General features: G+C 34.2%; 1 protein-coding gene and 1 long non-coding RNA gene across 2 annotated transcripts in view; one reads left to right on the top strand and one right to left on the bottom strand.

Annotated features, from left to right (window-relative positions):
* Positions 1-1,251: 1,251 nt before the first annotated feature.
* LOC133516115 (uncharacterized) overlaps positions 1,252-17,934 on the bottom strand; it is a 37,237-nt gene continuing 20,554 nt past the window's right edge. Inside the window, exon 3 of the mRNA XM_061848842.1 lies at positions 1,252-4,229. Coding sequence (XP_061704826.1) covers positions 4,056-4,229 — 174 coding nt within the window. The 3' untranslated portion in view covers positions 1,252-4,055. The remainder of the gene's footprint in view (positions 4,230-17,934) is intronic.
* Positions 6,174-10,652, top strand: LOC133516116 (uncharacterized). Its single transcript, XR_009799179.1, has 2 exons — positions 6,174-6,447; positions 10,262-10,652. It is a non-coding gene; the product is annotated as an uncharacterized LOC133516116 (long non-coding RNA).

Genomic DNA, 17,934 nt, shown 5'->3' with positions numbered 1-17,934 from the left:
AGATAGGAATTTAAAGGATTGGAAGGAACTGATTGCTTAAACTGGGGATGCCCGGCAGATGAGTATTTTCTGAATCTACATATAAATTGTTATATGTTGCCACAAGTCTCTACTTTGTATCAGATGACGTAAATTCCACATTTTTTCGTACCTCACCATAAAATGTTGTATGCTTAATACGTCTACTATTGACATTATATCCCGAGAATTTTGTTTATCTGGTATAATCCAAACCCAAGTTATAAGGGTTTAAAAAAACGACTAAGAGCTTCGAGAAAAGGTAGGTACCTAGTGCCCTCGGGCTTCGCTTTGCTCGGTATTACAACGCCCCCAAATAGGTTCGTAGGAGTATAAATATTTGTAACATTATACATAAAAATATTTTTAGTGGAATTTCACATCTTTAATTTGCTTATGACCATATTTTTTTATTTTGTTAATTTTATTTTTCGTTTTTTGGAGTATAATTCTTGCACATCAGAGGTGTTTCTTGTAATATGTATAGTAAGAATTTTGTGTACTTGTATAGTTTTCAGATCACCAGCATGAAATTTAGTTTGTATTTGAAAAGTTATAATAATTTAAGTGGTAGGGGGTGATCTGCTAAAATCCTAAAGTACATAAGGTGTCCCTATAACAATATTAAGACCTCTAGCATCAAAATTTGCTAAAGTCTCATACAAACTTCTTTATGGGATTGGGGGGTGGTAAAAATTTTAGGTTTTTATTATTATTTTTGTACTAGATATAATACCAAATTACAACTTTCTGGGACTTCAGAAAGTAGCCTAAGAATTTTGATGATCATCAGTGAGTGAGTGACGAAATCTGGGTTTTGTAGATATCAATAAAATCTAAAGTATTCGCTCTTATATTCACTTTAGATTTTATTGATGCAATTGAACATTTATATTATATTTAATAAGTCCACAATGACGTCGCATATCGAGAAATTTATTTATCTGGTACCTATAATCCAAACCCAAGTTATGAGGGTTCAAAAAACGACGAAGCGCTTTGAGAAAAGGTAGGTTCATAGCCTTGCGCTTTATTCATCAGACCGCAGGCGAGCTAATAGAAAACATTAGCTAATAAAAATCGCTAATCATCGGTGAATGAACGAGTGCCGGCTGCTAGAGTATTGATTTAAGTGTCGCAATGTAAGATTACTTATAAGCTGGAGGGCAGTCATAGATCCTCTTTTCAACAAAATCTGCATTTTTTATAGGGATGATTAAAACAATATAAAAATATTATATCTAAATAATTTATTACACTTAATCATGTGTAAAATATTAACACAACCTTTAAAACAAAACTTTAGTTTGCATGTACTACAAGTAGTAAGTTAGATTAGGTTAGATATGCACATACAGCCATAACACCGTTGAAAACAAATGATAGTCCCACAAATTCATAAATTGACTATTGTTAAGTACATAAACATAGTACCGGCAATGATTCATTATTATTTACCTACACAAAAGCATAAATAAATAAGTAAGCTTAGAGTGCTCACCCCATACATGGCTTTCTTTACTTATTAATAATACAGGTATAAGTTATATAGGAGGTTTGGTACCTAAAATTTATTTGTAATATTGCAGTTTTAAACACGTTTTAAAGTTTTTTTAAGCTTTAATAAAAAATAGGTATATCAAACTTATTACATATTCCTAAATATATTTTTATATATGTATGGAGTGAGCACTCTAAGCTTACTTATTTATTTATAACAATAGCTATAAAGTAACAAATAAAATGACGTCTATCTTAAACAAAAAGCCTCAGCAATGACTTTAATGATTAATAACAGCTTAAGATAATACAGCCAAGGTAAACGTTCCAGTGAAATAGCACCTAATATTATAAATTCACTACAAAAAATACGGTCGAATTGACAACCTCCTCCTTTTATGAAGCCGGTTAATATTGACTTATTTTCTACCTAGATATCTCTTTCACGACTCCTTTAAATTATTATTATCTATTTATACATAAATATGTAGATATACAGTTCGGAGAACTTTCTAGGACTGTACAAGGGCTGGTCCGAAAGTTGTTAGATGCTCCGCCTCTAGTCAAGGCGATTTGAATTTAGATATAACCAAATAACCATTTTAAGGGGTCACTCAGTACTGCAATGTGTCATTTTTAGAAAACAGTATTGTTTTACTTTGGCATATCGAAGCCTAACCAACAGTCATGGCAATAATTTTATAAACAGTGTTTGTTTTAAAAAGTATTAGATGTTTTAGGTGCTGCTAATGGCGAATCTGAACTATAATTACATCTAAATCGTTGTTATTGAGAAGGTAAATATAATTATGAGTATAGGCGTCGACAGGAAGTCATTTCATTTTATAAAGTAACATTTCAGATATAAAAACTGCTTTAATAGGTATATAAACTCATTTATAAATTTGTAAATTGCTATCTGCTGAAGCAAGCATATAATTCAATTTAAGTTCGTATTTCAAAAAAAAATAGTTTAACTGTGAGGAAAAAGTTCCACTTTTCTAACTTCATTTCTAACTCTATCAGCTTAACATCTTTCAGTAAAAATATATAATGAGAAAACTATTCGCATTAGTTTAAACATTTTCATGCCCATAATTAGCATTAAAATGTCTTTTACAATGTTATAAATATTATTCACATACTTTCTGACCAGCCCTCGTATAAGAAAAACCAATTAGAAGTTTTTAAATCTTTTAAAAAGTTTGAATTTATTGTAGTCACCCGAATAAAAATATGAGGTTTTGTTCTTATTGTATCTACTTAGGTACCTACTTACTTGTTTAATCAGCCAAGCGGTAATTAATTGAAATAAAGGACGTAGGAATAACTTTTATAGGCATAAAGTTCAGACACACGTTGAATTCATTGCTTTAAACAAAGTAATCTAAGGATGTATTTTTAGCATTATTTATTGCAAGGACGATTATCCCTGCAATCAAAGTCACCCCGCTGGCTGGCTATCGTATTTGCCCAACTACAAAAAGTTCATTTTTAATTTCTATATATAGGCATTAATATTTTTTTTTACAGTATAACCATAAGTATGAATATATGTTGTACATTTTGTACGATTTTTGGTGCAGCATACCGGTAGAGTTTAATTGAAGGATTTCTTACAAGCACTTTCTACAAAAAAGATCAAATAAACTCGTATTACTGTTATTAACTCTAATTAATAATTTCAGCTGTATACACACAGTACCCAATAATAACGTATCATATTTCATTTAAATTGCTACAAAATTATTAATGTCTGCGGATGAGATGACACGAGTTAGAATTTTAAAACTAATTTACTAGGCAACTTCTTTTTATGCAAAATAAGTCGGGTTTAAAAATAGCCTACTAGGTAGGTAGTTCGTTATTCTTACATCATTATGTGTCGCTTTACTTATATACAGAACTTAAAATTGCAAGTACAAACATATAAATAGGTTTCAATTATCTGAAATGCAGCGCTTTTCCTTTGTTTCAGGCAACAATTCATACAAATCATTAAAACATGTTGTCTGTTGGGCAACCTTAATGTAATAAAATAGAAACTTTATAATAATAATGTAAAACGATAACTCACATTCATTTGTTCTAGTTAGAAAACATACGTAAAATAGTAGTTATTTCATTTTATGTCATGAACGCTTTGGCTTTAGTCGTCATATTATATACGACAAAAAAATCTAATACAAGTACATGTTAGGCCGTCGCCTAATTCAAATATTTGCCTTTCTGTTTGTTACCTACTTTATATATATAAAATAAGATTGTAAGTATCAACTACTGGGAGAGTATCATGCACCCGGACAGTTATCTTTTTGCCAATTATGGTGATAATTCAACGCACGTACGATGCAACTAGGTTTTTGGTGTACTAGTGTTGAAGCGTGGCCGGAATCATTGTTCTGAGCCCTAGCTCGTGTACAGGTACCGATACCGTTGCGATTCATGTTTATGGCGTGCTAGTGCGTCGGCGATGTAGATAGAGCATGGTGCGCTGCTCTATGAAGATGAAGACCCCACGGCGATCCGTGTCAGGTCTATTGAGTGTTTGTGTGAGTGCGCTGCACGCTGGCTCTGAATCCTAGCTTATCGTCAGCGGTGTAGTGTACAGTGCGCTGCTTGCCGTCCGCGTCCATAAAAGTGTAGTAGCCGCGCACGGTGCCGCCGTCACGTGTCTCGTGAGCTGACTTGGAGTCACCAGTACCTTTGTCCTGGAATTGAAAAAAGATATTTTAAATTTTGTTTTCTTATGTTATTTTGACACAGGGTTAACGGTTTAACCAGTAAACGCGGGTTAGTGGGATGCTGGGATGGTGTAAGTGGCACTTTAATTGTTTTCTACTTAAAATAAACATAGTAGTAGGTCATTGCTTTATTTATTACTTTATTGCATTAACTGAAGTTTATCATTCAAAACTATAAGGGCAGCATATAAATACTGATACATAATGGAGCAGGAATGTAAAAAATAGGCGTACCTAAATAGAAGCCCAGACTTCTTCCATGTTTTAGTAAATAAAGCGAGATAAAAATGGTACTTAATGGTACTTGTATAATTGTTGGTGCAATAAAGAATATTTACTTACTTACTTTACTTACTTAAATGTGATGATGTTTGCAAAGTGTGTAACCAAAATGGTAACCGCGTAGATCATGATAAAATGATCATGATCATGTACCTATCGTAATCGTAGGTTATTTATTTCAGCTCAGTTTTAAGTTTTTTTAGATCTTAAAGTTAGAAGTTACCCGTTAGGTAAACATGCTTCACCCTCGACCTCTTGGGCAAATAATCCTAAATCTCACTTGAGTTTTCCACTTTGTCCAGGTATTGTAAGCTTAAACTGATTCTGATCGAATTATGACATTGATAACATATACAACACTGCACAGCCGCCCTTTACCTTGTAGTTTCTTTGTGTACCTATTATAAAAACTGGATAATGATTAATCAACCTCAATGAACATGTCGACATTTTAAAAAAAGTATAATCGTATTACAATGTAATTACTAATTTGTGAAGAATACAGTACTTAGTTTCTCAAATTTCCAACACTATTGTTTTACATTTGATTTCAGGTTTCGTACGTTAATAGTGGTATGTGATGTACCATTGTACCAAATATTTCGAGAGTTGACCTTCGTGCCCTCATTAAGGCACATGTTTGGCTGCCTGATACTATCAAGTCGTTGCCACAACGGTTGGGCGAGGTGTGACGAAATTGAAGTGTGTGCGTGTATATTTGTTTAATTGATGCCTTTTTAAATCAATGAATAATTACATAAAATATAGAATTTTTATTTAATTAACATAACAAAAGTTTTCGTGTTAATTAACTGATGGTTCATACTTAAACATGCTACTGGATTTGCATTGTAAGCTTAAATAGCAAGAAAACATACAATAGGTATATGTAGGTCGACATTCTTTTTATAGTATTTTATGCAACAGTTGTATAAGAAGGGTCAAAAAAGGCGAGTGGCGTGAGTTACAATGTGAGCCGGAGCCGAAGGCGTAGGCGAACATTGTAAAGGAATACGCCACGAGAATTTTTTGACCTACTTATACAACGTTGCATACAATATTTTTCCTACGAGTCAACAAAAATAAATCTTAATTTAGGTAAATAAATTACAGCAAAAGTATATAGCCAAGACGCACGAGCATACCTTGTTACGCGCCCGGCCCGCCCCGGGCCGCGGCCGGCCGGTCGGCGACACCTCCTCGTAACTCATGAGGCCCTGGTACTTGCTACTTGCTAAATTAATTTTTTGGACAGTTTTTTCTCAATTTTGGCCACCGTAGCCTACGGAGACTAACAAGCAACGCTAAGCGGTCTTCGTAGTCTATGGGTGTTGCTATATTACGGGTGTCACATGCGTGTTTCTGACTTATGAAGTAATTATTTTTACTATGCAACCAAATGAATATTTTGTAAGTTGGCATCAATGCACTTAGTTTAAAACTGTATTCGTTTTGGTTTTGTTAGGTTGGTAGCCATTAATCGCAGTAACATTATAGCTTATAAAAGCACAAGAGCTTTTATGAGGAATAGACAATATAGACTTTTCTTGAAATCTTTTATGTATGTTCTTATATTCGTGTTAATGAATGCATAAATGTCAGATAACAGTAGAGGAGTAGGAAAAAATTATTTTAAATACCTACCGTAAAACCGGGTCCCTAGAAATCGCGTGAAAATTTTACGTGATAAAGGGGTCAGTGGAGACGCATATGTGGTGAGTAGTTACGCCAAAGGGGGTCCCAAAGTTCAGTCACTGGCACATTATTATTAAATTTAAGACATGATTCTAAGAAAATTTTATTGAATTCCATTTTTGAATGTGTGACAATTATTTTCAAACAAAAAACAGTCATTCGCTGCAATTCCTTACGATGGAGTGGACATTGAAAGATAACCGAATAGGTAACTGTTTTAGCATTGCACCGCTGTGGGCACTCGCCAAGTACCATTTTCAAGTTGCTCAAAAATTTAAATATAACGCTTAGGTTTGTGAACAGTTCTATTGATAGCTACAATAAAGTATCCAGTGTTGACGACAAGAAAAGAATTGGCCGGCCCCGCTCCGTACGAACACCAGCAGTGATCAACCGTCCGAAAACAGAAGTTGATGGCTTTGCAGATGGGTGTCAGTAGAAAAGTCAAAAAGGTTTTAAACGAAGATCTTAGTCTACGACCATACAAAAAAAGAGTGGGCACTTAATGCCCGTCTAAAAACAATAAGGCTTAAAAAATCCCGGAAGTTGTTAAAGCGGTACGCGAAAAATCGACACCGTGATATTCTCTTTATAGACGAAATGATTTTCGATATTGAAGAGAAGTACAATAAACTGAATGATAGAGTGTACGCTAGGAGCTCTGAAGAAGCAGGAAAAAGAGTTCCGCGGGTGCAACATGGGCATCATCCATCATGAGTGATGGTCTGGTTGGGTGTGTCTTAGTACGGGTCAAAATTATTGCAAAAGTGACTTTTTTTTACCTCATTTACAACTATTTTTACAGGTACTAAACCTAAGACAATAGTGTAACTACTTATATAAAAAATACAATCTAAAGTATATCATTACATCTATAAGGTAATATATACACTGCTGACTCTGTGAATTCATTCAGAGAATATGAGAATAGGTCAATATTCTCCACCATTACGTTGAGGGTCCGCACAGCGCGCTGTAACTAGACGCACTAGCAGATCTAGTTAACATATAAAAATAATTGACACAAATAATCGGTCCATATCATTTTCATAAACTACAAACCTCAATTATTATGTTCCAATATTAATCAAAATACTAGTAAATAGTATGTATATATCTAATAAATTAATTCCGTAAGTTAAATGGAATAGAAGCAAAATATTCTCACGAGAAATTTTAAACAACAAACAAAGACTTTAACTAAATCATATTTCGTAGTGGGTCGTTACTCAGAAAAGGAGATTGGTACTCGAGTTTAAAGGGTAATAAATTAGTCAAACGTATAAGGTAAAGGCATCAGTGCTGAGACATGCACCAGTGTGCCAAAAGTAGGTGATATTATAGATTAATAAAGTATGAATTGAAAAGTAACTTAATTTTTAAAATAATTGTTTAGCATAAACCACAACACTACTTCAAAGAAGTGCTGTCTTCTGACATTAAGGGATATGCCATATGCGCCATTTTTTTGGAGCGTCACATGGTATTTTGATCAAACGTCGGCAGCCGAATTGTGATATTTTTTTAGAAGCATGTGCTCTGCTTCACGTAATTAATACTTCATTTGTCTGGAAGAAGTGGAAAATTAATATGAATCCATATTAAAGTAAGCCCTGGCCGATTACGGGGTTTGAGGCAGTAATTTTAGAGGGGACGTGGACCGAGAGGCCAGCCGATAGAGGTTGAGCATAGGTTTCAAGTTTTTTTTTATTTTCAAATGAAATGTAAGTCGTTAAATCAAGCACCTTTAAATATCTACATTATTATGACTTTATTTCATTGAAATACATCAAATACTCAGTAGTCATCCTGTGGCTGACCACTGGACACTGAAATCACGGAACTCGGAACCCAATAGCCAGGCGTTAAAATGGGATGGCTGTAGACTGGGTACTTAAAGGCTGTGTCTTGGTAGACGGAAGGCTGATTGCTGGCGGAAGGGCCTTGCATTATATTTAATGAAATATTTCCATAAGCTAAATTAAATTACGTTTTATTCTTTGTAAAAATTAAACTTTATTAAACTAATGATGAGTAAAAACATTCATAATTCTTATTGATCAATTAGTGGGCAAATGAGACGTTCTTGAACATAGAAATTTCGTGGAGGGGTTGACTATTGGTGCCTTTACCCTGCGATAAGTACGAGAGACGCGTCTAACACGTCTGGAGCGGTTGCCGAAAGTTATAAATAGCTCAGTTTAAGCCAGGACCGCCATTATATTTTTGACCGTCGGATTGTCACTTTCTCTGGCTTATTCGTAGACGTAAAAACAAAGGTTGTTATTTTGACGATTGAATGTTTGACATTGCGTAGCTACTATGCTGTTCTTTGTCAATCTGTTCAATTGTTATTTTAGTGTCAATACTTACTTATTTTTGTGGATTTTTTGTATTTTAGAGCCAGTTCAGTGTCAGGTTGCATGGTCAACCTACCGAGTACACCTAACCTGACGGTGACAAGCAGGTTTACTCGGGAATCCAGTAGAGAGTTAGGTCCAGGTCGCGAGAGGGGCCTGGCGTCAGCCTTTTTACCAACACAGGTGACGATTATACCTCTTACGTTCTCTTCAAGGTCTGACAGAGGGATATGAGGGTCTCACGTGTGGACCATTAGGAGTAATCCTTACTCATTGAAATCTGTTGGTAATTGAAGAAGCGTTGTCTTGTTAAATATATTTATTTATACACATTATATACATGGTTAGGGCGCCTTATTCATCTGTACCCAGGCTTCGGCTAACACAGATGGAGGGAGGCAATCACACAGACACTAGGGTTTGCTATACCTCGGTTTTGTCGGCCGAACGTTTAGAGCTTAAATTAGGGTCCCTCACACACACTCCTCCCTGTAAAAATAGAGGTTCGCCTCTAGTTTTACACACATTAGAATAGGTGAATTTGGGGTAGAGTTAGGGTAGAGTCATTATTTGGGTGTTAGGTTTATTTATTTTCTTTCACATTTAGTTTGATTGTATACAAAACTAAAATCATTAGAGTTTTAACTGTTTTTAATTACAAAATAAATTAAAATCTATTTTCAGTAGCATATGGATGGGTTACTGAGGCTCGTACATTAAATATGATTGAAGGTTTATATATTTTTACATTGGGTGAGATAGGGGAACAAAGTTATTTGAGGACATACTAAATAATTTTGTTATAGGGAGCTAGTGACAGGCGGAGCAGTTCACTAGTGACAATTGAGCTTTTCTATAACTGGGGAATTAAAGGGAAAATAAAGTCATATTTAATAGACGATTGTTTTCAGTATTCCATACATTAATAGTACATTCAGATGAGTTTCTTGGCGTTTCTTCTCGTCTGAAATTAGGTTACGAAACGTTGGTAGAGTAATATTACATAGTGCTTAGGAATACCTATTAAAAATAAAATAAAATAAAATGGGTATTAATTAGCTTAGAGACCCGTCTTCATCCGGGCGTGACAGTAGATAAAGTATGTTTGTACTTACTATTCTTTGCAATATATTTACTTATGGTTACAATGGTTACATATACATATTTTCCTTTAGCTAGCTAGGTTAGCGAAGAGATATATTAAAAGGAAAATATAAGTTTTTAAATTACAAACAAAAAGGGCTTACTACTGTTCACGGTAACTGGTCACGGTAGGGCCCGGTAGGAGATAAATTCTAAAAAATATATATTATTTACTATTTTTTTATTTGCCTAACAATAGTGTTAATAAAAATATACAGTAGGAATATTTACAAATTCATAGGATATTTAGGGATAGTTTTGAAAAATCCAAATCATATCAGTTTTCACATAAAAGACGAAGGGTACTAAGGTTCACAACGTAAATACACTAGACGATCACATGGCCAAATTTATTTATTTTCCTATTTTTATTTAATCCTGGTTGAATTTTAGTTAATTAGTTTAGTAGTAGATAGGGTAAGGTACAGCGCGTCAGCGGCGCCATTTTCGGTTTTGGATAAGCTTGTCAAAGATCTGCCCAACACGCTATTTTCAGGACATAATTTTATGTTCCAGCAGGATTCTGCATCAGCACACAAAGCCAAGACCACTCAAGCCTGGTTTGACCGTCAAAAAATCGACTTGATAAGACACGAAGATTGGCTTGCCTCCAGTCCGGACCTTAATCCTTTGGACTATACAATTTGGCAGGTCTTAGAAAGAAAGGTATGTGCTAAACTCCATAAAAATGTGGAGAGCCTGAAGTCATCTTTAAGAAAAGCAGTCGCTGAAATAGACATGAAAATGTGTGCGTGCTGCGATAGACGACTGGCCGCGCCGATTAAGGTCCTGTATTAAAAACAAGGGAGGTTTTGAATAATTTCAAGTAATGAATAAAAATAATTTAGTATTAAATGTACTTTAAATTTGTATATAATTTATTAAAAACTGATTGGTACTTTTGATTTTATCATTATTTTCATTTGTGACAGAACTTTAGGACAACGAACGGATACATTTTTCATGTGTAATTCATGCTTTAATACTTTTTTAATACTGCCACTCGAAGTTCTCGTGAGCTCAACTAGATGTCTGATAGGCAGAGCCCGTACATTTCATGCCGTTGACAGAAAAATGACGTCACGCTACATAGAGTATGATTCCAATTAGTATTTTCGTTTCGTCAACATCTTTAGGTAACTGATACATATACTTGACAATCAGTATAGAAACGTCTGACTTTCATTTTATTGTCACACAAATAAATAATAGATTATTAATTTATGAAATAATACATATTTTTGGTTTTTAACAGCGTAACAAGCTTTTATTCACGTAACAAGTATTTATTATGATACCCATCAATAAGTAAGTTATCTAAATTTGTAGTAACTCCCTCAACGTCTTACGTCATTTTTGCGTCAACGGCATGAAAAGTACGGGCCCTGCGTGATAGGTATCCTTCTATCTGCTAACACGAGATCGTAATTGATATTTATGGTTTATTTTTAGTACACATTTTTTTTCAAACAGTAGTATTTAGTAATGGCGCTCACTTCAGTTTTCTACATTTCCAGGCATTTTTTCCGACAACCCACGAATATATGGATTTATCTCACTAACAGATCTATTGGGTGGTTGCATTAATTCCCGCTGTTCACATATAGATGTGGGTAGCAATTTTAACACTGAACTATATGTACTGTGACATGTACATTATTGAAGCTTGAAGCTGTATTAATAAAATCCAGTTGACAGTCGGCATTTTTATATTCATTAAGTTATATTTAATTACAGTGAAAAATGGATCGCGATAAGTTGTTTTTCCGATGTGTACTTCTGCATTATTTCGATTTGAAAAAAAGTGCGGCTGAAGCTCACCAAATACTCGCAGAAACTTATGGGGAATCTGCTTCATCCGAAACAGCATGCAGAGATTGGTACAGAAGGTTTAATAGCGGTTATTGTGATGTTTATGACAAAGAACGGCCAGGCCAACCGAAAAAATTGATGATGAGGAATAAAAAGCGTTATTGGATGATAATCCGGTACAATCTCTGAAAGAATAAGCTCAACAACTAGGAGTAGATAAATCGACTGTATCGCGACGTTTACATGCCATTGGGAAGATTCAAAAAGAAGGAAAATGGCTGCCACATCGATTGACCGACAGTGCTATTGCGAATCGGCTAAACATATGCATTTCATTACTTGCAAAGCAAAAAAAGAAGAGTTTCTTATGGCGTATTGTGATCGGAGATGAAAAATGGATCTATTTTGAGAATACAAAACGAAAAAAATCATGGGTTGATCCTGGCCAACCGACAACATCAACTCCAAAGCGCTAACAAGACGATGCTCTGTATTTGGTGGGATATGAAAGGAGTTGTCTATTACGAGTTGTTAAAACCGAATGAGACAATCACCGCTGAGCGTTATGAACAACAGTTGGAGAAATTGTACAAAAATTTGAGAAAAAACAGACCATCAATTGCTTTGAATCGACGAAAAGTGATTCTTCTTCATGATAACGCTCGGCCTCATGTTGCTTTGAAGGTCAAACAAAAACTGATGGAGTTTGAATGGGAAACCCTCCCCCACCCAGCGTATTCTCCAGACCTGGCTCCATCAGATTATCATCTGTTTCGGTCCATGCAGCATGATTTAGAAGACAGGCATTTCAAAAATTATGAAGAAGTCCAAAAATGGATTGCTGATTGGATAGCCTCAAAAGATAGAGCTTTCTTTCGCCGCGGAATTCAATTGTTGCCAGAAAAGTGGGAGAAGGTTATAGCTGCCGATGGCACATATTTTGATTAAAATCATTACAATTTGTATCATAAAAATAAATGTTCAAAAAACATAAAAAACAGCGACTTTTAATGCAACCATACAATATATTATTGTTTTTTTTTTAATGTGCTAGCCAGGAACCGCTTTAAAAAGTCATTCCTCTTTTTATTGTTTTCATCCACTAAAAGTATTTAATTATCATTACTTTTCGATCACCCCTCGTATACTTATGTTATGGGTAATGTAATGTTAGAAGGTTTTTAATTAAACTTAAGTTTACCCTGATATAACTAGTATTTCCCAAGCCTTTTGGGTAAAGTCATTTATATATACTATTTGTCAATAAATTATCAACATAATATTAACCAAATTCGATTCCAATGACAACTAAAACTGAATATTTCTATTCACCCCTTTCTTGCATCCATCAACCTATTCGACCTCTTTTAAAGAATACGGAGAAAATGGGTAGTTTTCTTTGTTTTTCTCTGAATTCAGTGGATAAAAATTGATTCAACAAATGGAAAATTTAAGAACTAAGGCCCAAAAAAATATGTCAACATTTTTAATTTTATCCTTTGGATTGTTGGTGATAATCGTCCTTGAAGTAGGAAATCGTGTCTTCACTCCTGTTCAGGGTATGTAGTTTTTATTTCGAATAAGTGCACGTTCGCTGATAGTACGCAGCAAAAATGTGGGTTTGGATAATGATTTAATTAAAAACACTAGAAGGACGTATTCTAAATTATCCTAAAGCACAATGTTTAATGCCAAATATTGCAATATTTGCAATACAGGGCAAGGTCTCGCATCGTGGGAGCAGTGTCAAGTCAATGGTATCAGATGCAGATAATGTCATACCCCAGTTTCTTTGTGCGTTTTAGTCAATGACTTCATTTGAGGTGATGGTGTAATTTAAAATCTATGCATTATTATTCAATTTTATGATGTGTTTACGGCCTTACTGAAATTGCATAGTTATTTGCATAAATATACGGATAATTGACTGCTTTGATTCGTATTTCATGCTTTGCATATTCATGCGTATTGTATTCTTCGGAGGTCGCAAAAAATATGTGAACGGCTCTTATGGCTCTACAAATAAGATCATTACAGATATTTTTGCGACCTTCGTTGTGTAACATATTTTCAGTGAACAACGGTAGCATCTGACCAGTAAAGAAAAACGTTAATAATCAAAATTATTGACTCTTCTCCGAGACCACGGGGACAACGCCGTCCACAAACCGACGGAGGTAACTTTAAAACTTAATACGCGATCAAGTCCCGTTTATATCATTTAATAAAATTAATCAGTGCCTGTTCTTTCCTGGTCCAGCAAATATTGCTGGCTGTGCAACGCGGATATGCTGCTAGCATTTTTGGCACGATTGGATCAGGGGACAGTCCGGTACATTAGCGCCATAGGTATGTACTGTAAAAATAAATGAATTTTTAGGTTTATTTCTAGTTTACATTTTTTATGTGCTTTGGAATATCATCATTTATAACATACATGTATTTTATTCTCTTAATTTTATAATTATTAATCAATATAATAAATAACTTTTCTAAAAGCCGGGTAATAACTTTTTTAATTGAATAACTAATTATATAGGTATTCAATATCCCTTTTCCGTTCTCTTTGGGCTTTCGTTGACGTAAGTCAAGAACGGTTGTCGGGAGCAAATCGCAATGCCCTGGGGGCGCAATAGGCTTGCCATTATCATGCAAGATACTCAGAAAGTGTGTGTGTACCTAACGGCCCAAGGTCAACTAAGTAAAAAGTAGAAAAGTACTCGTATTGGGAGAAAGAGACAATACAATGAATTAATCGTTCAAATATTCATAAAGGCGTGTAGTCTCAAATAATTCAATATTATATGTCCTTATAATACCATTTTGATGTATGTATTTGTAAGAAAATTATAAAACAATAATTAACTAAAATAGGCTTGTAAGCCTTAATGAGCCCACACAATAACGTGGGACTTAGTAAATTTGTGCTTGACTGCTTGAAAATTACATTTTCGTCAATATACGAACTAAAAACATGCAAAACTATTCCAATTTTATGACAAATACGGAAATGGCTGGCGTGTTGTTTTTTTTTTACGCACGATCCGAATATGCGCAATTAATAATCGACAAACCGTCAATTAAAAAAATGTAAAAAGCTAATATTTTCGTATTTCTATTCGACAGATGGAGATAAGATCGATAAAAAGTTATGTTTATTCTATAATGTAATTTACGAGATAATTTAATCTATATATGTATTTGGTGTGATAAAACCTCTTTGTACTAACATTTGAAACCGAATAGTTGGTTTAAAAAATGTATTACTCAACCAAATTAAGAAGGCAAAAAAGAAATTAAATCCGTTTTCATACATATTATTAGCAATCGGTTACCTTCTTAACTCAGTCGGATAATACAATGAAAAAGCACGAGTGTTATAATATACTGAAAAAGCACGCTTGTTTAATATCTAGGATTATGAGCCAAAAATCGGTGGAATAAAAACGTCGTTTTGAGCAAGTGTGTTGAAAGAAATATTTGTAGAGTTAAATAAATAAATAAATATTGGACATTCTTACACAAATTGACTAAGCCCCACACTAAGCTCAAGAAGGCTTGGGTTGTGGGTACTCAGACAACATTATTTATAATAAAAACGCATCAAAAACATTTTCATGTAAAATGTTGCCAAGATGAAACCATAAGGCTCGCACTGTCAAAAAATTATCAGATCTCTTGTAGAGCCAAGCTTCTAACTCTACACCTAACTTCACAAACTATACACCTTAGTCAAAATATATGGATTGGCCGTTTCGCTACCGTTACATGAGCGTAAAGTGAAAAATTTATTCACCACATATTTTGACTAGGGTGTAGAATTTGTGAAGTTAGGCCTTGTAGAGTTAGAAGCTTGGCTCTACAAGAGATTTGATAACTTTTTGACAGTGCGAGCCTTATGGTTTCGTCTTAGCAACATTTTACACGAAAATGTTTTTGATGGGATTTCACTTTATCTTTTTGTAAGTTGCTTATGATAATCTTCCATCCCTTAATTTAAAGGGTTAGGGGTTATATACTATTAAAAATCCTGAAATACGTATCTAGGGGCACTTTATATAATCTGTTTTTTTTACTGATTCCCCATACAAACTTCAACCCCTTTTCCCCCTAACGCCTTTTCCTCCCCCTTTTCTGGGGGTACGGCAGTGCCCCCGCCAAGATGAGCAAAGCGAAGCCTTGCACTACCTACCTTTTCTCAAAGCGTTGCGTCGTTTTATTGAACCCTCATAACTTGGGTTTGGATTATACTAGATAAACAAAATTCTCGTGATATATCGTTAATAGTAGACTCATTAAGCATGAAAAATTTCAATTGCATAGCTCTCATACTTTGGATTTTATTCATATCTAAAAAACCTTGATTTCGTCACTGACTCAATCACTCACTCTCTCACTGATGATCATCAAAACCTTTAGGGTACTTTCTGAAGTCCTAGGAAGCCGAAATTCGGTACGTATATAGGATTAGTACACAAACAACAAAAAAAAAAAACTTGAATTTAATTGCCCCTAAGGACAAGTGAAAAGGTTGGTGGAAATTTGTATGGGAATTCAATAACCGCTGAACCTATTTTGTAGAAATTTGGCTGTAGATAATTTTTGTTACGTTACGGGGAAGGATATAGAATAGTTTTCAACCCCAAAATCACTCCGTTGGAGGTATATAATATTATAATCCATAACAATATAAATAAGCAAATCAAATCAAAATAAAACAAAACACAGAGATCATAATAAAATAAAATAATAATAACACTAAAATAGTTTTAAATTACTATTCATAATCAGCTATGAAATCATTATGATTACTTTTTCAGCTGCATTTTTTGTAAGTAGGTTTTGTAATTACGTGCCCAGACAGGTAAAAACTAGTGATAGACTAATTTATTTTATGAGTCCAAAGCATTTTATTTCATTACGCAAAAAATACAGTTCCGTCTTGTCACGCAAATAAATCTTTCCGTGTTGATTTCATTACCTGCTGTGCGTTACAGAGCCATTGTTACCAATTCATGATTATTAACTACTAATTAATTGATAACAATTCATAATCGTTGCTACAATTATTTAAATCGTTAAAAGTAATAGTAATAACACAGTTAATTATAACAAAAAAGTGCTCATTTCCTCTATTGTTTTTAGAATTTATTTTATTCGTAATCAAACGAAACAGATTACATAGTATAATAGAAAGTATAAAGTGCCATGTAATGGCCTCATCTCAGCATGTCGCTGGTGGGTTCCAGCGCTGATCTTCCGATCTTCTTTTATGTCAGTAATGTGCGTAATGAATAATGAATCTCGCTCCGTATCGCTTTGCCTTGTCAAAGGATGGATGTGTTAGCTTAACAGCGGACTAGCCAGTGAAATCAAACTTACCTTTACACACGCGATAATCAAATAAAAAATATTTTAACAAATACATGTACATACCTACGTATTTTGTTGTAATGCTTGGATCTATTGTACAAAGGACTCCGTTTAAACATTTTTTTAACTAATTTGCAAATGTAGGAAAGATAAAGTTTTGCCATAGATAAGGACTTATTTAGGAAATTAGGCACTGTTCGACTTCCTTGAAATAAAAACTAAAATGTATCCCTATAAAGCGCATAATATATTTATTACAAGTCGTTCTTTTTATTTAGGTACCATTTTAACATAGCAGGAAAATGGTTTATCTTGATTGACCGAGCCTACTTGCCTTGACAGTCATGTGTTCCGATTGCGTAACGACCACACCTCCAGAATACCTTACGCTTCCGACATTACTAACGAACTCTATTGAACTTTAAGGCCCTGAATACAAGAGTGAAAGTGAACGCATAACCACCATTCTTTTGTACGTGATATTCTTTGCGGGCCTAATATTAAATGGTATCACAGAACACTGAGGAAGAGGTAATTGATGGTGTGGCACTTTGTGTAATCGATTGGCATTGCTCTAGTTAGGCTTTTGCAAGATCGTTGAAGACGGTGGTTGTTTGAGGACAAGGTTTGGTTATGAAATTATATAAGCAACTTTTATACACATGTGTGTACTCCTTAGTGTATTAATTTTATATTTCAGAAAAGTGACTCAGTCCGCGGTTCTATATAGGATGAGGAGGGGTGAATAAATGCTGAGTATTTACTCTGTATTTGCTCAAACCACCCGTTAAATACCCGTATTTACTTATTTAGATGAGTAAAAATGATGGCTAATAACATATTTAAAAAGTGGGATTTAAGAACTAAATTGTTATTTATTGAAGAGTGTTAACGTGTATTAACAATATTTAGGTACATAATAAAAAAAGCATCAGCTTAAAAAAAGTAATCATCAGGAAGAGACAATTTGTGATTTGTTTTAAATAAGAAGGTATATAATTTTAAAT

The sequence above is a fragment of the Cydia pomonella genome, chromosome 3, assembly GCF_033807575.1.
Source record: "Cydia pomonella isolate Wapato2018A chromosome 3, ilCydPomo1, whole genome shotgun sequence".
Lineage (NCBI taxonomy): Eukaryota > Metazoa > Arthropoda > Insecta > Lepidoptera > Tortricidae > Cydia > Cydia pomonella.
Note: the sequence above shows the minus strand (reverse complement) of the source record. Positions and strands in the feature narration are given on the sequence as shown.